Genomic DNA, 24,197 nt, shown 5'->3' with positions numbered 1-24,197 from the left:
GTAATTACCAACAAAAGAAGTCTTACAATGGTCTTAAGACACAGCAACTGGAAACAGGCATGAAATAGAAGGAAACAGGTTCTCTCTGTGCAAAACCAAATATTCAGAAGGCAAATTTTTTTTAGATTTAACAACTAGTGCGTATGTACTTACTTGTTACTTTTAAACGTCAACTTTTTAATCGATTCGCGTATTTTATCGGATTAATGAAGACTTTTACATTGCGATAGACGAACCTTCGAAGTCGAATTAGTAAACGTGAACTAAAATTGAGTTTTTCCCTCTCATTAAAGGTTTAACTTAAAATAGACATTTTTTCGCTTAAATTAACAACTTTGATTATTTGCCTTTAAACCAAAACAAATAAGAAATAAAATAATTTTTTTACTGAAATAACTTTTTTTATTATAAATAAGCTATTTTTACTTTTCATTTTCAAAAAGAGGGGAAAAAAATGTTAAGAAAAACTTTTTCTTATAAATTGGTTTTTTAAAAAAAATAAGGAAAATTTTAGTTTTTAAAAAACGCCTTACTAAAAGATAAATGCACATAAGTGTATTCTAAGCCCAAAATTTATGATGGAATTTAAGTCAGCAACCCAATAAAATAAACTTCCATTTCATTTATAACCCTTTGCAGCGACGTTACATTTCAACATTTTCTTTGTAAGCTATTATAGAACGTTGTATAAAATTCGAAAATACTTGAAAGCAATTGTGATTGTTACTTGTCTTCTCGATTGGCTTCTGTTCGGAAAATGTTTCCTTTGATCCAGTGAAAAGATGTGTAACAAATGTGCTCCAATTGGGGAAACTCAGTGATTACAAACAAAAGAAGTCTTACAATGGACTTCGAATCCTAAGGTACAGCAACTGGAAACAGGCATGAATAGAAGGAAACAGGTACAGATAATAGGTCATTTCGGGACATAACAACGATACCTTTCAACCAAAAGGGGCGATGTCTTATTCTTTTGTTGCCAAAGACTGTTTATTGATTTTAACTTCTCAAGAAAGTTATTCGTTTTATTTTCATCTGGATATCTTAAACTTTTATTTGACCTGACTGAAAAATATCATTACGTTTTATTCTTATATCATTATTCTTGTTATTCTCAGCATTCTTCTTGCTATTCGCTTGAAACCTCCCTGTTTTCTTTCTTTATTATTAATGTGCTTTTGTATATTATAATACATATTTAAAATGGATAAATCATTAGTTTGCGCATTTCTAAAATTAGCTGAAAAAATTCAAAGCACTGTGGCAACTTGGCCGATGAAATTTTTCAGTTACGGCGCAAAAATTTCCTTTAATTTTTTTTTCCGTTTTACAATTGCAAAATTTTTAAAAATTAAAATTAATAATAGTAATTTTTTTACTTTCATCTTAAAACAACATTAAATACTACAGCAATCGAACTAAAAAATCTAGTTTACTGAAAGTTTAGGTCTCGAACTCGAAATGTAATTCAATATAGATTTAAATAAGTAATCCAATATACAACGCCTACAAGGGAATGTTACTTACAATAAACTCAGAAATAAAACTCGAAATTTAACGCAATGTAGATATACAATACCATGCCAACAGCAATTGAACAAATAAATGTTATTTTTAATAATGCAATTTCAACAGCCATGGATCAAGCGAATGTTATTTACTTTAAGTTCAGGAACAGAATTTTAATTTTAATACAGTGGAGATATGCGATACAAAGCCAACAGCAATTGAACTAGTGAATGTTGTTTACAATGATGCAATGCCAACAGCTGTTGATCAAGCGAATGCTATTTACATTAATGCAATAACAGCAATTGAATGCATAATAAGTTTGTTTATGTTCTGCATTGTTTCGTGCCTACCTTTGTGTTAAGTATGAAATATATAGTAAAAGAATTGAAATCTTTCTAAAAGAATCTTTATGAAAGAATATAGAATGTGTTGCTCATAATAGAATGGAAAAACCAGATGCTAACGTTAACAAATACCGCGTTTCAACAACCAAGCAGGGATAACCACACTTCGTCACTTACCGGTATGAACCACATGTTTTATCAAAAGATCTAGAATTGTTGCCAATTTATATTTCAAATTAGTAAGTAGTTAAATTTAATATGAGTAATTTATGTTATTTATATCGGCATAAATCGTCATCGCCATAAATTTTTAGAATTCCAGTTAACAAAAGAATTTATAATCCTTTCCACATTTGGAGTCTTAAATACGTGAAGCGTTTGTGGCATTATAGGGATAAGCCACTCTTTTTCCAAAAGGGACATTATTACATCACAATTTTTCTTAGCTTTATTTTCACATAAATTGATCATGCGAATGTTATTTACTATAAGTTCAGGAGCAAATTTTGAATTTTAATACAATGGAGATATACGATACAAAGCCAACAACAATTGAACTAGTGAATGTTGTTTACAATGATGCAATGCCAACAGCTGTTGATCAAGCGAATTTTATTTACAGTAATAGAATAGCAGCAATTCAACAAACGAATGCTAGTTTAGATATCGAGCTCGAAATTTGATATAAATCAGATAAGTAATACAGCATCTTCAGCAAGCGAATAAGTCCCTCAAATAAAGTCACAAATTTAATTTGAAATTTCGTACATTGTAGATATAAGCTTTGTACACCATACGAGTATAATCCAAAGATAAAACAACTGATAACAGGAAACAGCAATTGATTGTGTTGTAGAAATCCAACAAAAAATGTGTGCTCCCTTTTTACATAAGATGTAGAAACTTGCAAAGAAATTAGAATTTCAAAATTTCCTATTTATTTTTAGAATAATTTCTTAACAATAAAAATAATTTGGATTTACAATAAATAATACAGTTAAAATACAAGCTTAATTACATTAAAATATGGGTTTTAACAACAATAATCTGTTATTACTCTTAAACAAATTTGAAAATAAGAAAATATGAGTGTCTTGTCAAACAGTAACACTAAAATTTTAAAAAGCAAATCTATTAACTTCTTCTTCTTTTTTTTTGGAATTTAATTTAGATACTTAATTTAGATTTTAACGATTATTAAGCACATACAAAAATCAAAATATTTTTATCCAGAAAATATCTCAGTAGAGGATGCAAAAAAAATTATCTGCATTTTCAAATCTTAACTTTATACTCTTATTTTTTGTATTGTTTACATAGCAAAGAAATTGATGAACACGAAGCATCCTTGGACCCAAATTCAATCCAGGATTACATGGATGGATTCCTTCTTCAGTTAAAGCAGAGAGAATACAGAGAGCCCAACACATCCTTCACAAGTAATGTCAATTTTTATATATATAATCACATTGAATAACATTTAGTTTGTCTATGGAAAGAACTTCCCTGCCCAGAAAGTCTATTGCCGACAGCTACTATGAAAACGAGAAAGAAACACATTTCAAAAAAGGTAGGTTCCCCCCCCCCTGATTTTTCTTCTTTTGCACACCCAAGCAAAAGACCAGTTTCAAATTTTGAACCAACTCCTCTACATGAAATAGTAAAACCTCGTAACTATAGTCACCACCCCTGCTCCAGAGGAATAGCGAGGGTTGTTCTTTCCATAGATAGACTATAATTGATACAATCTGTCTATGAAAAGAGTTCCTCTCATAGTTATCTGGAGCTTCGTCTGTGACTATTGTTGCGAGTTTGAACTATTTCAGGAAGGGATCATTAGGGAAAGATTTTAACAGGGGTCAGCGAGAAGAATATCAAAAGCTCTCCTCTTTGAAATGTGCTCCTTCTTGTTTCCATAGCAACATACAATCTCAGATCTGCTTTCTTAGAGACTTTGCAGAAGTAGAAAACGTGCACTGCCCCTCGCAATGTCTGGCGACGGCCCTGTAGCAATGACATAAATAAAACGTCATTTTTTCTCTTTTTCCTCTTATTTTAAACTGTACAAAGATGGCTAAAAAACAGTTTAAACATGATTTAAAAAAAACAGAAAAATAAATTTTTGGCATGATAATTGAATTACTATTTTTGCCTAGTACTCTGGAACAGGCCTTTGGTAGTTACCTGCTATTTTTTTAACAGGTATGATTCAATAACAAGTACAAAATACCTGTACCAGAAAATATTAGCCATCTCTATCTCAGACCCTGTGGCGAGAGGAGTTCTTTTCATATACTGGCTGAATTTGAACGAAATTGGTCAAATAGTTTTCGAAAAGTAAAATTAAAAAACGGGATTTTTTCAAAAGTTTTACAGTTTAAAAATTATTACATAAAAATTTTGTAATTTGACATTTAAATTTGCATAGTTAAAAAACATTTATATCTTACATTTCAAGTAATTTCTTCTTATCACTGAAATATACAATAAAAACTAATAATTAATTATTCGAAACATGAAAACATTATAAACATTATTGAGCTCTTTAATGTATTGTAAACTTTAGTGGCTCAAACTTTCGACAGATCTCTTGACCTATTTAAGTTTTACAACATTAAGCAATTCAGCCTATTTCTATTAAATATTGACCTATTTAAGCTATTTAAAGTTTTAAAACTTGTTATTATATTAATCAAAATAGGAAAATATTGAAAAAATCATTTGGCTCTAAATGTTTTAAAACATGTTTTTATATTTATAAAAACATGGACTCACTGTAAATAATTTTGGGCCCCTTAATGTATTGTAAACATTAAAGGGACCTACGTGAACCATATTTTTTAGAAATTTTGTGTCCTCCTTTGTCACTTTTATCATTAAAAATATAATTTCGTCAAAATAGGTATGTTTATGCATAGAAAATGCGTTTTGTGTCTGAATAAATGATGGAACTAATTTGCACTTAATTGATATATTCTTTACTGGTATGAGTAAATAGCTATTTTAAATTTTGAAACATAATTAAAAACTGTACATTTCATATTATCTCTCTTTATAAGGTTTAATTTCATTAAACTTAAATTAAGGCAATGGTATTTTTAAAATCGTCCATCCACGACAAAAAATTTAAAATATTAGTGTCTTAGGAATACTAACAACGAGAATAGTCTAATATTAATAATGTCTGTAAAAAATAGCATAAAAATAAACTAAGAAAAGATAATATGGATAAATATTTACTTAACAAGGCATTTTAATCAGTTGTGAAATAAATTGTACTTATTTTCTTGTCTTTAATTAAGAAATGAACCCACGTCTTGCAACTCAACGGTTTTGTTTATTTTGTTTTAAAATTAAAAATGAATCCCTTTCAGTGAACATAGTTTCTTTAAGAATCGTATTTTTTTTTTGTCCAAAAGAAGTTGGACATTTTTTTTCGGTTCGTAATTCGTTTATTTTGAACGAGTCCAAATTAATAATCAAGTTTTCAACATCATTGTCGGAGAGTGTTTCTTGTGTTTCTCTCTCCATCTTTTTTTCTTTTTTAATTTCCTTTGAAAAGATTTTTCTCTTAATCGAAAATTCCCCCTTGAGGTTGTCAATTTAAGAATGGCAACAACAAAAAATAGAAAAAAATAAAAATAAAAACTCAATAAATTTCTAAAGAAACAAAGGGGAGTAATTACCAAAGGAAGAAGAAATATTGCTAATATGATTTAATTTCGAATGAATGCTTTTTTCCATGTCCAATGCAATTTTTATTTATTTAAAACTATTGTAAAATATTCATTAAATTAGTAATTAATTGTATAATGGCATAATGCGGTAGTTTTTCTCTTAAAAGATTACTTTATTCTTCTTAATTTTATGGAAGACTAGCTGAATACCCATTCTTCATTTGGAGTAAAAAAAAATCGTAAAAAATCAATGATTTGGTTGTTAACTATAACAACGTTAATTTGCTATTGGTGACGGTCTGGGATTCATCCTTAATAATGGATTCCTAGACAATATTAGACATATTACACACTATTACATATACTACATTAGACATGTAGACAATATTAGACTCAACACTACCACAATTTAGATCGGAAAGCAGACGATGATTGTAATCACCCGTTTTTCTCACCGTGCTCCCAGACCATTGCATGTACGTCCACCAGGGATATTTCATTTTATTTTTTAATCGGCGTTGAATAGCCGATTTAATTCTGAGTTTACGAATATTAATGTTAACTCCGTCCTGCCAAAGATGGCCGAGCAGTTAGAGTGCTTGGCTGTGAAGCCAATGGTTGTGAGTTCAAATCCCACTCAGGGTATGGATGTCTCTTTCAGTGTTTTCTGTTGTGTGAAATGTGAAAGTTATCCTCCCTATGGGTGGGTCTGTGGTGTAAGTAATGTTGCTCGTCCTACGTAAGCTAACGTTAAATGAACAATACTTCCGGTATTTTCAATAGAAAAGAACGAGAATTCAGTGCTTGCCATTTAAAAAAAGCGCTCCTCTCCGTATCCTTGTAGTTTTGAACTCAATCCGGAAGACACGGGAATTCCTGGATCAAGCATTGGGACAAGCTAGTCTTAGTGGAAGACTTTTTAGTGAAACTAATCCGCATTTGCCCTCCATGGAGAGGAAAAATCACAAATCTCCCATGATTATCCTAACAGCAAGAGGATTCTACCCCATGATCCATCTACCCATGAGGATATTATGTGTCAGCACTGCAAGGCGGGAGCAGAATTCATATCAAGCAGCAAAAGTTGGGATTCGAACAGGGGACCACCGATATTAGGCGTAAATTCATTCCGAGCCACTAAGATACGATCGAAGAAAAGTGCAGTATTTTCATTCACCAAGCTACAGGGAATCGAACCTCGGTCTTAGCGGTGGAAAGCGAAGACAAAAATAACCACACTAAATGCTCGAACTGTGACGCTTATAAGCGTCATCTTAAATCAATATGCATCGTGTGTAAAATTTATCAGCATATTTGTTAAGAAATTTTGTTAATTAGATGGTTAATCTCTTGATAAAATACAATTGGTACTACTTGATTGTTAAAATATGCTAACAGTTTTGACAAATTAGTTTTTCAGGACTTAATTTTAAGAAACAATATTGTTTCTTAAAATTAATACGGCATATTGTTTTTGTATACTAACTATAAGTTGTAAAATATGAGAGGCTCTAAAATAATAAAATTTATTCATAAATAGTGAGGGTAAAATGACTTTGCCAACATACGAGCCATTTGTGAGAGTAACGTTCAAATAATAATTATAAAATTCTGTTTAAATGTATTATAAGGTATGCTCTCCAGAATGATATTGAGCAATTTTCTTAACTTGTCCCAGGCCAGCGGTTTATACGCATAAAAACCCAGCGCCACGACAACAGCAGCACGAGAACACCGAGAATTTCGGACTTGTGGACAAAGTTCTACACATTGTAGATGACCGATACATTTTGGGTCGACAGCAGAAGGACAGCACTAACATCCCGACCCACAGGATCTTCTCTACTGGATGGAAGCTTACATTCAGTTCCAATAGTTTGTCTATGTAAAGAGCTTCCCTCGTCATTCATCGAGAGCAGTGGCGGTGACTATGATTATGGCTATGAGATTTACTCATTTCAAGAAAGGATGCTCAATCAATATTTTAACAAGAGAAAGGGTATAATTTTTCTTCGGTCATTTGCGAGCTCCCCTCATTGAAACGAGCAGTTTATATAGCAGAGAGCGGCTTAACATTTTGTGGCAAAAGGAGTTCCTTTTACATAAAGACGGAAAACACCAGAACTTATATTGAAAACCATTGATACAAAATCACAATCATAAAATGCTTCGAAATTTACACAATAATAATAATAATAAATGCATAAATAAAATACAGTTGAAAGCAGTTCAAACATGCTTTGACGGATGATTAGCGAAAAATTGGTGGCTCCTTCAACGAGGCAGAACTTGATTAGGATTAGACAATCTTAGATCTAATTCAACAGATCGTTTAAAGCACTTACTGCTTTAACTCAAAACAAATTGCTTAGTTCGTAATCCAAGTCCCAATCGGTGATTGGCGTTTATTCACCAATCACCGATTGCTAAATATATAGTATAAAATTTGATTGTCGATCCCTAACGGTTAAAAGGTACATATGATCACCACGGTCATATGTACTCTTTCACCCTTAAGAAATTTTATTTTGCACTTTGGTTTTATTGCTCTTATGTCCTCTGGTTGATTGAGAACACCAAAGAATTCAAAAATAGTATTAAAGACCATTCATTCAGCTTTCACAGTTATAGTTTCATTGACGTTATTTGGAATTTTTCATAAGATAAAATCCCCTTTTTTATCCTAGTGGTGAAAAAAAACTTTCAATTAATTTGGAATGATACTTTTTGTAGGGCAAACAGCTGCACTGGGCAGAAACTAAGAAATGTATTGTATCTGGCTTTTGAAAAGTCCGTGATTTAGCTTATTTTATATCCGTCGTTGAACAGCCGACCCAATTTTGGGTTTAAGACTACTAATGTTCAACTCCGTAGCCTTGAAATTTTGAACCAATCCAGAAGACAAGGAAACTCCTGGATCAGTACCCCCAGAGGTATTGATTTGTTATGGTAACATAGAGGACTTTGCGACTTGACAGATTTAGCGTGCATCAGTCACCATTTACCGACCTGGTCTACCTGGCATCAAACTCCTGAACCTTTGGACATGGGCCCAGTGCCCTACCAACCAGGCTATCTCGGCCCATGTGATTTAGCTTAGAAGAATTCGCTCTGTAATTAACGGGTAAAAGCGCAGTGATTTGTATGTATCATTTCAAAATATTTTTTTCAAACTCTACTTTAATTTCATACTTCAATGACGAAAAAAAGGTATGGTCTTTTGAATATTTCTAAATTTTGTTATTGCTACGTTAATGATTTAAAAAATGCAATTAAAGCTTGAAAACATGCCACAATAAATTTTGAATTTTTTTGATAAACAAGCGTTTTCTAATTTTGAATTAAATAAATTATGATACGCTTTGCGTAAAGTATTCAGATCATCAAGAAAACTAATAAAGCGTTTTTCAAAATGAAATTTTGAATTCAATAGAATATGAGATTTAGAATGAATCGCATTGCCATTAAGATTTCGCTTATATCTTGCCTGACTGGGTCATTTGAATCATATAAGTTATTATAAACGTCATTAATCAACTGCTGTCAGCGAAGTTTAAATGAATATTTCATATATCATTTTTTCCAGCAAACGGTTTTTTATTTGAAAAAGATTTAAATAGCTTTTTAGAGCACGGACGAAATTAGAAATATATTGAAAAGGGACATTCAAAAATTGCTTTTCTTTCCTCCGTTAAAATATTACAAGCTTTGAATAACTTTACGTTAAAAAAATATATTTTAAAAATTCATTCGCGCGTGTTGGTTCTACTATTTTTTTGTTTATGATTTGCTTGAATATTAAATAAAAGTGATAGTTTGTGGTATTTCGCGTCATAGCATCGAAGAAACAATTATTATTTCAGAACACACTAACTTTCGTAATAATTCAAATTCTCTTCACGCGACTCGCACCGACCATAGTGCTGACGTAAAATATCTTAAGTGGTAGATGGATAATGGGTTAGAGTCCCTATCCATTTCGTGGTTTTCTTTTTCATGGAACGCAAATGCGGGTTAGTTCCCTCAAAAAGTCTTCCACGAAGGCAAATGTTTCACAGTACTTCTTCCAGCAGTTCCTTGGCTTCTGGATTGGGTTAAAAATTACAAGGCTAAGTAATTACGCGTTAGTAGTTCTAAACTCATAAAAAACTAGATTGGCTGTTCAACAAAATTTATAAAATAAAATAAAACTCTATTTCATTAACAACTTAACAACTTCTATAAGAATTTAAATTCAACGAGAACTCAATATTTATGGAACAAGTTTTAAACTAATTTAAGAAATTTGGAGAGTGGAAATTTTTATTGCAATTTAGAAGACTAAGTTAAACATCCGAACTCAACCATTAGATCAAGAGTTTTGAGCATTTCTTTCTGTTTCCTTTCATTTTTGCATCTTTTCAGTTCTATGTTTAGGCTTAATAAAATATTTACCTAACAAACCATTTCTACAATAATTACGCAATCTTCATTGAACGGAAATGTACCCAATCAATTCTATAACTGAATATTTGATGAGTATGCGAGTAAATTTGTGTTTTTTTTTATTTTCTTAAATTACTACTATTTCACGGAGATTATATTAAAAAAAATGTGTATAGTCTTTGCGTATATGTAACTACATATTAATTCAAATTATAGTTTTGTTATTAATTTTTATTTTAGTTTCATATATAAATGATATTCGGCGTGTTCACTGTAAGAAACTTCTTGGAAAAAAGGGTTAAATAGCAATGTCTTTAATTGCTCTTTTGCCATATTCGAACAAAACCGTCAAATAACCATAAATAAGATAGTATTCAAACTGTTAACTGTCAGAAGACCGTTTATTAACTGCTTAGACCTAATAGGATTAAACAGCCAAAAATTTATCACACCAGTTAAGCTCGACTAATGAAGCCACTTAGTTTCTGGAAGTATATATTATAGCTGAGAGAGCTAATCTGCCCTTCTCATGATCGACAAGACGGAGGTTTAAGCCCCAGCACTGACACCACAATATTTCCTCTGACCCTTCAATTCACGAAAAGTTCCCAGTGTCCTGCACTTTCCAATTTGTGACTCTGGACTATTAGATAACGATACTTACATCCACCCATAGATGGAAGCATCATAAAGCTGCTTAGTATTAAAAAGTCTAGTATTTCCAATCTCTGACGATAGGTAAAACAACCAGATGAACTAAGTAAACCACATTCCACGATTCATTTGATAAAACACAACTCAACCACTACCTAACTCGAATGCCTAGTACCTATAAACTACATATTGGAGCCTAACTCCAATATCTAGTTAAATTTCTTTTTCTTCTGTTTTAAAACCATGCTAGCTATAAATGGTTAAAAAACACTCAGAGCTTTTTTTAATAATTTTTTAATCATACTAGTTAAAAACGGCTTAAAAACCGTAAATTTAAAAAAAATCGTTTCCGTAAACACAACAGTCTAAACACCCCTAGCAGTGTATTATGTTTAAGGAAAATACACCATCAATATACACCGAAGAAACATTACATTTTGACCACCCTCCATCTATAAAAATGGGCTCGCCCAGGCTTTCACGGTTTCTCGCACAGGAACAATGTTTTCATGGGGAAAATTAGGACCCATAATCCTCATAGAACAATCCCTGACGTCTGTAAGCTGCTTGAACATAGTTGCAGACCAGGCTCATCCATTCATGGCAACAGTTTTTCCTGCGGGGGATGGTGTTTACCAACATTGTTCCATATCATAAGGGTCGAATCGTCGAGGAACATTCCAGTGACTTTCAAGTCATGTCTTGGCCCCTAAATTCACCTGACCTTAATCCAATAGAGCATTTGTGGTCCTACTTGGAAAACCAAACTCGTGCTGCCACGCTACCCCCTCGCAATGTGAGGGAATTGCAGGACCAGTTGGGGAGCGCTTGGTACCAGATACTTCAGACTACCTATCAGCTTTTTGTGGAATCAATGCCACAGTTTTGAGGGCTAAAGGTGGTCCTACATGTTATTAGCAGGGTGGTCACAATGTAATGGCTTTTCGGTGTATAAGCACAGCTGTATATTTATATAGATATTGAATTTGTTATTATTATTTTTATATATTAATGGTAATTTATAGGAGCTATGTTGAAAGGAAACGCGCCATCTTTGATTGGTGCAGGCAGTACGACTGTAAGGGCGACTGTAGAGTGGACTCTATTGACTATGGCTGAGTACCAAGACGTACAAAAGCGAATTCAAGCCGAAATAGATGAAGTAGTGGGTCGAGAGAGAATGCCATGCTGGGCTGATAATACACAACTAATCTACACACAGGCTGTACTCATGGAAGTACAGCGATGGAAAACTGTTGTACCCATCAACCTACTCAGATAGTAAGTTTATATTTGACCAGTTCATGTGGTCAAGCTTAAGAGGGCTTTTTTCTAAACTCTTTGAATAGTCTCTTTGAAACTTCAAGCTCCTTAATTTGCTAAATAGATAAAAGTTATAGTTAAAAATTATTAATTTAAATAAAAATATAAAAAAATTCCGCGCGAAGAAGGTTATCGAAAAAAATGTCTTATACTGATAATTTAAGAAGAAACTGGATTAGTTAACACAAAGAGATAAAACTGTCCAGCCTCAAAAATTTGTAATAATTCAATTGCTAAAAGCAAGACTGATTATATAATTTTTTTGTTTTCAGATTAAGTTATAATTTGCTTTACTATGTAAAGATATAAGAATAAAAACTACTGATGCTTAGAAATTTCAAATTTAAAATATTATTGAACTATTGTACGATTCAGGTATTTCATTTTAGTCATAAATCTCTTATTTCGCAATAGTTTATGCTATAAATAAATAGTTTTTTTAATATAATAATTTTACAATACAAATATAATGTATACAAATACAATAATACAATAAATACAATAGTTTTCTAGTTTCAATAGTTTACGTAAATTTATTAAATATTTTTTTTCAATATTTGCAATATTTTTTAACAATTAGCATTCGTATGCTTGCGCTTTTGCTAAAATGCACATTTGAAAATTTTATTTCTTTTAAAATGAGCTTCAATATACAGTTGTTGTATTACACATTTTAAAAAGTGAACAATTTACACAAAATAAGCAAGTCTTTATGTATATATATAATTTTTCTGAAATGAACAGCGACTTAACTTAAACTCATACAAATATTGCAAAATCATCAAATCCAAATGCCCTTCTCTTGGCCGCTATCCTAAACTTAACAAACTAATGAATGATTGATGAAGGGTTCTTAAGCAATGAGTCAGGAGGTTGAGAATTAAAGAAATTAATGACACTCTGACAGATAAAGAGAGATCTTTAGATTATGGGGATAAACTTTTAATTACTTTTGTCATTATAGCTCCATTTCACAATATTACAAATAGTTCCATTCCTTGCATTCACTTACACACTCATAGATAGAGTAGTGGTTGTATGATTGTATTGTTCTGTTGTTTTTTAAATAAAAAATAGTTTAACAATACAATGCCGAAAATATTTGACACATTTTAAATGTATACTATGAAGTCATTTAAGATGACCACCTCCGTAAGTTTATCACCTGTCTAAGTTGATTTCAGTGATTCAAAATACCGAAGTGGCAAAAACAAATTTCCCATCTATAAGTAGACGGCTTGCTTATGTAAGTCATAAAATTGTGGTTGGACAAGTGGTCAACTTACAAAGGTGTCACTGCATTTTTAACATTTCTAATATTAAGGATTTGATTTGTATATAAGTGGTTAACGTTCGTAGGTTTCACAGTATTATTTACATTTCTTTACATTTTGGTATTTAGGACCCCTTATTGGACAAGGAATTTTATTCGACGCAGGGTTGATTTCAAATTTTTTTAATTATACAGAAAATTAAAGCAAAGAAATATTCATTATTGTTATTTACTTTTGTTTTCCGAAATAGAATTCGACTCAAGTTCAGCTAATGCAGCACGAAATTTCGTTCTTTTGCTAAACATCTCATTTGTAATTATAGATGCAGTGAAGCTGTTAAGTTGACCACCTCTGTATGTTTGTCACCTGATTAGGTCAATTTAAATCAACCAAACCAAATTGGCAAAAACATTTAAATTTTCTCTTCATGAGTTGCTTACCTATTTAAGTAGACCATTAAAATGTAGCGCCACATGTTGTCAACTTACGCAAGTTTAATCGAATTCGCTAAATATTTACACAAACCTATTACTGTATACCTCTGACTATAACTGTATACCTCTGGCTGTCACTTTTTTGGTCAGTACAGAAACCTGTGTAGGTTGCGCTTTCTTGGAATTATAATTAAATGCGTTATTTCAACAAGTGATTAATTTATTAAGTAGGGAATTTAATTATTTTTGAAAATTTAGTTCGTTATCAATAAGATCTACATAGACAGGTGGTAAACTTACTGAAGTATTTAACTTATAGATTTCACTGTGCACTGTATCTGATAGATAGATATAACGTCCCACATGTTATACATATTACAATTTTTACGGTCCCTAATGTATCAATACACGGAGAAAATTATTTTACTGTATGGCAATGACGTTTCTGGTTAAGGAAAAAAACACATAATTCTAGCTTATAAAGCCAAAATATACGATATTTTTTAATTCATTTGGTAATTTTTCCGTTCAATTTCCGTTTTTTTCGGATATTCTGGTTTTCAAAATTATAGTTTTTAGAGCCAAGCAATTTGTAAAATATGCAGAACTGAAAACTAAATTGAACCGAATAAATGGTCAGTTTTTAAGCAATGCTCTAAAGTATCACGATTATATTACCAAATTTTACCTCAATTAATAAATTTCATCCCATATTATAAAAAACATCTTACTGTTAATTTTAACCCAAATCATAACCAAAGCGCTTCAGTAAAAATTGAGCTTTTTAGTATAGTCATAGGACCAGAAACATGGTAAATTTTACCATATTCCGGAGGTTTTGACCACACTTTTTTTCTCAGTATACTTTTGACCTTTTTTGATGAAAATCTTAAATTAGTTTAAAAAACTTTGATTACGAATCACCCTCGTATAGGAGGAATAGTACTTTTAGTCTTATACCAAATAGTTGAATTTCATTTTTTCATTGCTTTGCGGAACCTAATTTTGTTCTTTGAAAGATTCGAAAAGGCAATGAAATAGGGAAAAGGAAGAAAGAACGAGGAATATATTGATTAGAAGACTCACAGTGAGATTTCATCGTTACTCTTAGATATATATCAAAAAGTTTGGGATGATATAACCCACGCCATCTAGGAGGAATTTTTAGAAACAAGAGATTGAATGTGCATTCCTTATTTAAAACAAAACCATAGTTTTTTAGTCACTTGAAAAAAATTGGTCTTTTTGACATAAATCAAATTTTGTCTGACTAATTATTCTGTATAACTTCTTATCAAAAGTTTCTATCTGTTATACTGTATCAAAAAGTACATGTATTTACAATATTTTAAATTATTTAATTTCTAATATTAGGTATATATATATCAATGTTTTTGCAATCTATATTGATGTTACTTATCAAAAATCAATAATTTAAGAAATATGAAATTATTTTGGTGAATGACTTATTTTTCGTTAATGCAAAATTTATAAATTTTATGCTTTTGATGTCTTGAGTGACAAGTGATCTAAAAAGATTTAATTCAGACGATGAAATTCACATTTTTAACAAAGTGTTTAATTACTGATATCAAACAAAAACATCTTTTTCGTCGCTTATAATTAATTTGTTCACTAAATAACAGACAATATCTTTTGTCACGATTTAGCACAATCAAAAGCCGGTTGAATTTTCACTCAGGTGTAAAAATTTTTTTTTTAAAAATTCCATTACTGTTGCTTTAAAATAATTTTGTTTTATCGAAACATATTCCAGAAAGGCATACGCAAACAAAATGAACAATGACTTCAGATAGTTTTCAAAATGCTAATTCAGTAACACCACCATCCCCATAAGATTCGCGTTGATTTCACGTCTGCTTACGTGACGTAAGAAACTAAAGTAAGTTAAAATGATTATTATGCGATTTTCAAAAAATTTTCAGGGAAACTCTTTTTTGATTGAAAGGGATATAAGACTTCAAATACCATTAATTTAATCTTTTAAATAATTGAAAGACAAGTTCAGCAGTTTCAATTATTCATAATGTTAATTCGTCTAAAAGAATTCGTTTTTCACTCGAATCTCCCAATCAGAAAAATTAAAAACTTTTAATGATTTTTAGGATTGGAGACTAAAATTATCGTTTGCACTCGCTATGAGAATTTGTATTTGATCTTAGCACTAACGGTACTGAAGTTATAAGAGTATCTTTACATAAACTTTTAAGTAAAGATACTCGTATAACTTTTTTCTTTTCTTTTTTCATTTTTTTTGCATCGATACATAAACTTTTTCTTTTGTTATTATAGAATTTCTCGATCCTAGCATTGACGGTATTGAAGTTATAAGACATATTACATCAATAAAATAATTCATAACATTGTTCTATTTCTAAAATAATTGCTTTAAGAAATATTAAATCATAATGCATTTTTCGTTGCTACACTTAGAAAAAATTATGGTCAAAACTATAAGAATATGGTAATATTTACCGTGCTTCTGACTCTATGGGAACACCAAAAAGCTTGGCAATTTCTTCCGAATTGCTTTGGTAATGATTTTGGTCAAATTGAAAATAAAATATTTTTTATATATGAATTTAGTAATTTTTTATGTAATACCTTAGAGCATGATATTAAAACCATTTTTTCGGTTGAATTTACTTTCTAGGTTTGTATTTTATTCTAAATAAGTGGTAATAAGAACTATAGTTTTGAAAACTAGAATTTCTAGTATACCGTTACCGTATGAACGGAAAAATTATCAATAAATGATTAAAATATCTTATATTTTGGTTTTATTAACGGGAATTACGGTTTTTTTTTATCAGAAATGTCATTACTATACAGTACGGTAATTTTACCGGAATTGTTTCTTCGTGTAATAGCTATCTTTATATCTTTATTTTATTTTTTTTTTTTGATATTTTAATAGTTAATATTTGTAAATTAACAAACTAGATTTTGCCTCTAACAAATGAATTTTTACTGCAAAATTAAACAGTGATGTTTAAAATCTGCAGAAAGATTTGTGGGCCTATTTTGCGTGGTATTAGCGGGAATTGCTTACTACATTAAGCAATAATAAGACTTTCTGTATAGTTCAATTTGCAGCAAATGAAAACACTGATATTGCCTTTAGGTTATAGCAATTTTTTAAATTCTTTTCTTTGTTTCCTTTTTTTTTACTATTATAGTGAATGAATTTAAATTATTTTTAAATTTTATAAATTTTAAATTATCAGGTCTCTAATAAATTACTTAGGTGATTTTTCTTAATTTTTTTTTAATGTAGGAACAAAAAGAGCTGCATTAGAGAAATTTGAAATTGAATAAAGAAGTACAAACAAAAGAATAAATCAATTGCGTCTCTTTACTTTATCAATAACTTTTTTTCTCTCCAACAAATAAATTCGTTCTGTAAAAAAATTTACTAAAAAAAATCTTCATCTTTTTTAAGATTTTTTTTTCCTTCTCCACTTTTAAGAAGCCTAATTTGATTTTATTTTTTATTAACTGCGAATGGATTTACAATCAATCCACGAAAAAAAAAACTGGCTCTGATAATTCGGAATTTGAAAACTAAAAAAGTTACACTGTAGCAATAAAGTATTATTCCCCATAAAAAGTAGTCTAATTTGTTGTAGCATCTTTTCATGTTTATTAACAAACAGAGTATCCTTTTGATTGAAAGCTTAGTCTGTGGTGTGGTAATGCTTAATTACATTATTTTAATCTAAATATGTAAGTGTTAGAAAGGAAGTATTGCATAAAACTATTCCTTATGCAAACTTTTACAAATTGACATTTTTTTAAAAATATATAACCGTCATTGAACAGCCAACCCAATTTTATTCGTTTACGACTACTTATGTTCAACTCCGTAGCCTTGTAATTTTGAACCCAATCCAGAAGACAAGGGAACTCCTGGATCTGGTATTGGAAGAAATTGGCCCCCGTGGAGGACTTTTTGATGAAGCTAGTCCGCATTTGAGTTACATAGTGAGGAAGATTACGATAACCTCCCACGGTTAGCCTGACGGCAAGGGGACTCTAACCCATGATCCGTCTACCACTGAGGATATTTCACGTCAGAACTGCTGTCGGTGCAAACCGGATGCGGAATTCGTATCGACTGGGATTCGAACCCGGTTCACCGTATTGGAATCCTGAGCCATCACGGCTCAAACTGACATTTTGAAAATATCGATAATAATGTAATATTTAAGAGATGAGAAACTAAAAATAATCATATTTAGACGTCAGTTTCAAAGATACTCAATGCCCGTTTTCCGCATGGAGGAAAACCAATTTATCAATAAATAAACAAAACAATATGAAATCATTCCCGAAAGTGAAAGGCATATGTAGATCAAATCAAAGAATTTTTGACAATATAATTCCATATTTTTTATTTATAATAATTTTTGAACTTCCCGATGCCATTCTGTTATCAAAACGAGCAAAACGCATATTTAGAAGTTTTCCATCAAAATAAAGATTATCTAGGTTCATCACCATTTGGCATGATGCTATTGCTTAAAACCAAACTCAAGATAATTCAACTTTACCACAATCAAGTAATTTTTTCTGGTACTTATTCCTTTCGAGAGCCTATAAGAAACGTATTACCACGGTATACATATTTGTATACTTAGTACATATTAAAACAGTACCTATATACCAATAGAACTAGTTACCAAAATTAATTATGAATTATTGGCATACATAACAGTTTGGAACTACGAATGAGTATCAGAAACGAATGAGTACTTCTTCTCTATTAATTTCGCTTTTTAGGACATAACTTTAGTTTCTTTAAATTATCGTGGATTTTAAATTATTTAGTTTCATTGCAAAAAATTGCAGAAGCGTTACTATAAGCGAAATAAACACGTGATTACAGATAAATTTAGAAATACTAGTTTAGTGACGTAGCCCTACCATGCCTTCCTGATTCATCAGTGAGATTACCTGAAATAACGAATAAAAATATTTGAATTTTAAAGAATTTGTACTAAGTTCCTTTTTTTAAACTAAAAAGAGCTATAAGCTAGTGAGCATCATTTGCGTTATTTTCTAACTATTTAAAAAAAATCGTCTGCAGTTTAATTTATGAAAATAGCTAATGCTAAGACAATGAAAATAGGCGTCACTCCCAAGTGATTCCATTCAAATTTTTGAATGATTTTTAGTATAAAGGGCTGAAATTACCTCTTTCACTAATTGTCTAAATTTCTGGATCTTAGTACAAATGATTCATGAGTTATAAGAGAAACACAACACGCAAAGTCTTCATTTTATAATTATAGATTAACGAATTGTTGAAAAAGATTAAACACTAACCTGAAATCGATATTTTTTATATTTTCATGGATGAAAAATAAATAATTTCGCAAAATATGTATGTAATAAAACTGAATAATTTATTTACAGTACAACTGAGGATGCAGTAGTCGGTGGATATGATGTTCCTGAAGGTATGACAGTAATTGCCAATCTAAATGCCGTACACAATGACCCGGAGTATTGGGATGAACCTCATAAATTCAAGTCAGAACGTTTTCTCACAGATGATGGCAAAGAGCTGGTTAAGCATGAATCTTGGATTCCCTTCACCCTGGGTTCGAACGCATAATTTTTACATAATTATTTGCATATAATAAAAATACGAAAGCAGTATTTACCTACACTTTAACACTAGGAGAGGCAACTGTTGTAAATGGAAAAAAAAGAGAACGTAATATTTTCATATACTTTAACAATAGGAGACAGCAATCGTAAATGAAGAATAAAAATATTAATGCAGAATTTACTTATAGTTTAATCTTAGATTGGAAAATAAAAATATGAATGCTGTGTTTACTTAAACTTTAACACTAATCACAATAGCTGACAATGGAAAACAAGAATATAAGTGCAGTTTTTACTTATGCTATAATGCTAGGAGACAACTGCAGTTAATGGAGAATATAAGAATGAACACTTAGTTTACCTATACTTTAATGCTTAGAGACAACTGCTTAAAATGGAAAATAAGGTTGCAAATGTAGTGTTTATTCTTTAACACGAGGAGACAATGGCTGTAATTAGACAATATAAAATATGAATGCAGAGTTAATCTATACTAATTTAATAACCAATATTAGAGATAACTGCGTTAATATAAGAAATAGCTATACTAATATAAGAGATAACAGCTGTAAACTTAAAATAAAGATAGTGATAGCTCATTAATTTTTAAGTAAATGATTTCCATAGAAATCATTTCAATTTTCTATAGGAACATCAAACTGACTCATTTTTAAACAAATTCTAAGAAGTTTAATGCTGAATGAAATAACAGTCTTCTTTTTAACTAACTACAAAAAAAGCTTGATTTTTTCAAGCAAAATGCTGCATTCCATATCTATCAAAAAAATTCAATTTTTTTTTATTTTAACAAATAAGGCAAATAATGTCAAATCTTACATTTTTGCGAAGAATTCCTTAAAAACTGAGTTCTATGCACATGATTAATATTTTCTTAGATAATCAGAGTAGTGATAAAGTTTTATGCTTCAGCTTTCTGGAAGAGAGGAAAAGTTATAAATATTAAAATATTGTATCAAATGAGCTTAAATAAAATAATTGATTTATAACTCAAACTAAATCAATGGAACTTCAAAATTATATACAACTGTCCTTTTCGATGACTTGTTAAACGGAAGTAAAAGAGCTATCTTTTAAATTAAATCATTTGCATATTTGTCAACTGAAATTGAATAAATTCTTGAAGACTGACTAATTTCCAGTATACTGATTATGAATTTGACTGCTTTCCAGAAACTAAAAACTAAGCGAAAGATGATTTATTAAATAAAATATCAGCCTATTCTTTTTTTTAGTATGATTTGGATTAGAAACGCTTTATTTTTCGAAGTAAAGCAATTATAATACCACTTTACTTCTTTTTTTTTATTTGTACAAGAAATATTAAAATCTTTATTCTCCTGTCAAATTCCTTAAGAATTGCATCTTAAACATTATCTTAATGTGTTTTCTATAATCCAAGTAACGATAAAACTTTATGCCTCAAATTTCCAGAAGGGATAAAAGTAATGAACATTAAAATGCTGTATCAAATGAGTTAGAATAAAACGATTAATTTAGAATAAAACAATTAATTGAGAATTAAAATCAATTAAATAGAACTCCAAAATTATACACATAGTATTTAAAAAAATTCCAGATTAAAAATGCGGTATAAAGTACCCGCACTTTGGATGTATCATCTGTAACATCCTTTTTACCGTGAAATCCATTTTTCACCGTAAAATCCATTTTTACCTTAAATGATTATACCATACTTTAAGTAATATTGACTTAATTCGAGTGAGTGGTTTTATGGTAGTTATTATTGTAAAAATTGCGGCATATCTGATTTTTTACTCCGTAGCATGTTCGGATAAAAATGGATTTTACGGTAAAAAGTTCAGGCACCTTAAGTGCCGGTACTTTTTAACTTCATTTGATCCGGAATTTTTAACGGTGCAACTAATCTATGAGATGACTTGTTAAATGGAGAAAAAACAACCTCACAAATTAAAAAATTTGCATATTTGTTAAAGGAAGTTGAATAAATTCTTAAACAATGACCATTTTCCGATTTCTATATTCTTCTGTCAAATTCTGGAATTGACTATTTTCCGAAAACATCTTCTGTAAATCTAAACGAAGGTGATTTATTAAATAAAATATCAACCTCTTTTCTTAGTATGTTACGACGAAAGAAGCTTTATCGCTCAAAGCAAAACATCACATTTATAGTACCATTTTCAATCTTTTTTCCTTATCCGACAAAAAATATCAAAAAATCTATATTCTTCTGTCAAATTCTTTAAGAATAGCATTCTATGCATTATCTTAACGTTTTCTTCGACAATCCGAGTAACGATAAAGGTTTATGCCTCAAATTTCTGGGAGGGAGGAAAAGTCATAAATATTAAAATATTGTATCACAATGAATCAGAAGGCATTTTTCTCTTGACAGTTTGAATCTTTTATGACGGAAACTTCGAAGAAACCGCCCCCAATTCCATATAAATCGTTTTCAGTTTTGAAACTGAAAACGATAAATGAAAGGCGAAGCACTTGCCATCGTTGTATTCAAAACTGTATCAATTCATTTCTGTTTGATACCAGTGGCGTGGAGTATTACTTTGCTACGAATAGTGTAATATTTTTTATCCTCTTGTCTGACGAAACTGTCATTTAGTAAGCTATTTTCCATAAAAGGCTCTTTTGTGTAATGTCCTTTTATTTTATTTTATTTATTTTTTGTTTAAAAGGTGATTTACTCTAAATTTCTTTTCAAAATAAATATTTTCCGTTTTGTAAATTGAGTTATTATTGGATAAACATCTAAGCTCATTTATGTATGATTTCTCCTATTGTGTGTTTAAAAACAATGTATTTGCACCGTTTTTTTTTTTTTTTTTTTTTTTTTTTTTTTTTTTTTTTTTTTTTTATGCACTAAATTTTCTTGCGTGTGATATAAAGTTAGCTTGTTTCCTTACACAAAATGTTGCTGCATAACTTTGTTTTATTGGTTACTTAATTAAAGTTTGTTAAGTGACCATTTAAAAAATGATCAAAAAGTTCTTTTTTTAGCTTTCTAAAAATAAAATTATGCGATTTAACTGCCCAATAAAGAGAATATACGAACTGATTATCACTTTCATCTGAACTTTATGTATATAGAAGTTAAAGGGATTGAAGGGGATTTAAAAATATGTTTTGAAGTACAAGTATATATAAACTTATAAATATTGCAATTTCAAAAATTCTTAATATATTTTAATTTTATCTCTAGGTAAACGAGCTTGTCCGGGAGAAACATTGGCAAACGTAGAAGTCTTCCTCTATGCGACAAACATTCTCCATAAATTTCACATTAAATTTCCGGAAGGAAAGCGGCACAATTTCCAAGGAAGAGTTGGAGCGACATTCGAGCCTTTACCGTACGAACTTTGCATGATTCCAAGAATATAGTTGAGCAGTTAAATTGATATTCAGAATACTTTTTGTAAAAAATCTCTCGCTTCTAATGTTTCATACCATTTATATTCCTCCATTTTAGCAGTTGGCGTTTGAGCTTAATACTTGTTTTTATTTCCTTTTTTTCTACTTTTTCTAGTTTTGTTTTCATCTAAAATTCATTTTCAAGAAACCATTATGCACATGTATGTTAATGAACTTTTCCATGTTTTTCTTAACAAATAAAAAAGTCTTTGTACGTTGCTTATGTATTTAATATTTTAATACAGGGTTTAAATTTTGAAATTTTTCTTCAAGCTCATGAATCTTAAGAGAAAGTTCTTGTTAATAGTCTTAATTAAGGAAAAGAAAATATAATCACTCCCACAGCAGCTAGTAGTCGACCAAGGGTATTATAAAGGTTAAAACTCCCCAATTTAATGACCAACAGCTTGCTCTTGGAAATGTGGTCAGTATTGCGTACCGATCACTCGTTCCTCCTTGATTAGCTGAAATCTGTCCAGTTTGGTAACCTCATATTATTACTGGGAATTGAACCCCTGTCTTTCAAAGTGAGAGCCTAGTACCTTAACCACTATGTCATCTTGCCCAAGATCGTTATTTTGCTTCAACTAAAACATTAAATTTCGAACTAGAATGCTTGTAAAATGAAAATTATGGTAATAAATGTTAGTAAAACTGTAAATGTACATAGTCCTTAATGGAGGATTAACAATATAGTTTAGTAATTAGCATATGATCTAAAGTTTAACAAAGCATAAATGCAGCAATACAAAAGTTTAAGATTCAATAACAAGATGAAACAAATGATAGAGTTGATGCTTCGAGTACCAGGTTACTTATTAACATTTCTTATTGATTATGAATATTATATTTTAAGTTTTTATTAAAACTTTAAGATTCAATAAAAAGATGGAAAATAAATACATGCGAAGAAGTTTTGATTCCCGGTTACAATTTATTTCTTATTAACCACGAAGATTGTATTTTTACCACATTTCAACTATTTTTAATAAATGTTTTTTTTTTTTGCTGATTCAATAACTTTTCTGTAAGTAACTAAAACTTAATTCAATAATTAAACTTGTGAAAGAAAAAATACTATTTATTGTCTTGTAAGGAGACTATTGTTTCAAAATATTTGTAATACACCTGTAATTAAATGATCGAATAATTTTAAATGTTTCATTTTAAAAAGCGTTCAACATTTTCTGAAATAATAAAAAATTATTTTTAAATTATTGTTTGAAGACTAATTTGACACTCTCCTCCATTACACTTCCGAAGATTCTAAAAATTAATTAATCAACATCTTGTCTATAATTAATTAAACATTAATTTTCTCCCAGGGACATGTTTTTAGTGAGATCACATCAAAATGTCGGATAAAACTTTTGATAAATTAGTACCACCACACCAACATCTGCTTGATCGAAAACCACCGTCTAGCCACAATCTTAAGTTATAAAGTTTCCTTCGAAATTTGTGCAACCTAAACTTTAAACTTGATAA

The 24,197-nt window shown here is 30.2% G+C and overlaps 1 protein-coding gene across 1 annotated transcript in view; it reads left to right on the top strand.

The window, feature by feature from the left end:
- The window catches only part of LOC107446930 (cytochrome P450 2J4), a 98,342-nt gene extending 75,414 nt beyond the window's left edge, over positions 1–22,928 (top strand). Inside the window, exons 5-8 of the mRNA XM_016061714.5 lie at positions 3,177–3,295; positions 11,638–11,893; positions 19,083–19,270; positions 22,501–22,928. Coding sequence (XP_015917200.2) covers positions 3,177–3,295; positions 11,638–11,893; positions 19,083–19,270; positions 22,501–22,679 — 742 coding nt within the window. The 3' untranslated portion in view covers positions 22,680–22,928. The remainder of the gene's footprint in view (positions 1–3,176; positions 3,296–11,637; positions 11,894–19,082; positions 19,271–22,500) is intronic.
- The last annotated feature ends 1,269 nt before the right edge of the window (positions 22,929–24,197 follow it).

The sequence above is a fragment of the Parasteatoda tepidariorum genome, chromosome 8, assembly GCF_982258835.1.
Source record: "Parasteatoda tepidariorum strain Cologne lab strain chromosome 8, Ptep-v5.0, whole genome shotgun sequence".
Classification (NCBI taxonomy): Eukaryota; Metazoa; Arthropoda; class Arachnida; order Araneae; family Theridiidae; genus Parasteatoda; species Parasteatoda tepidariorum.
This window is presented reverse-complemented; position numbering and strand designations above follow the sequence as displayed.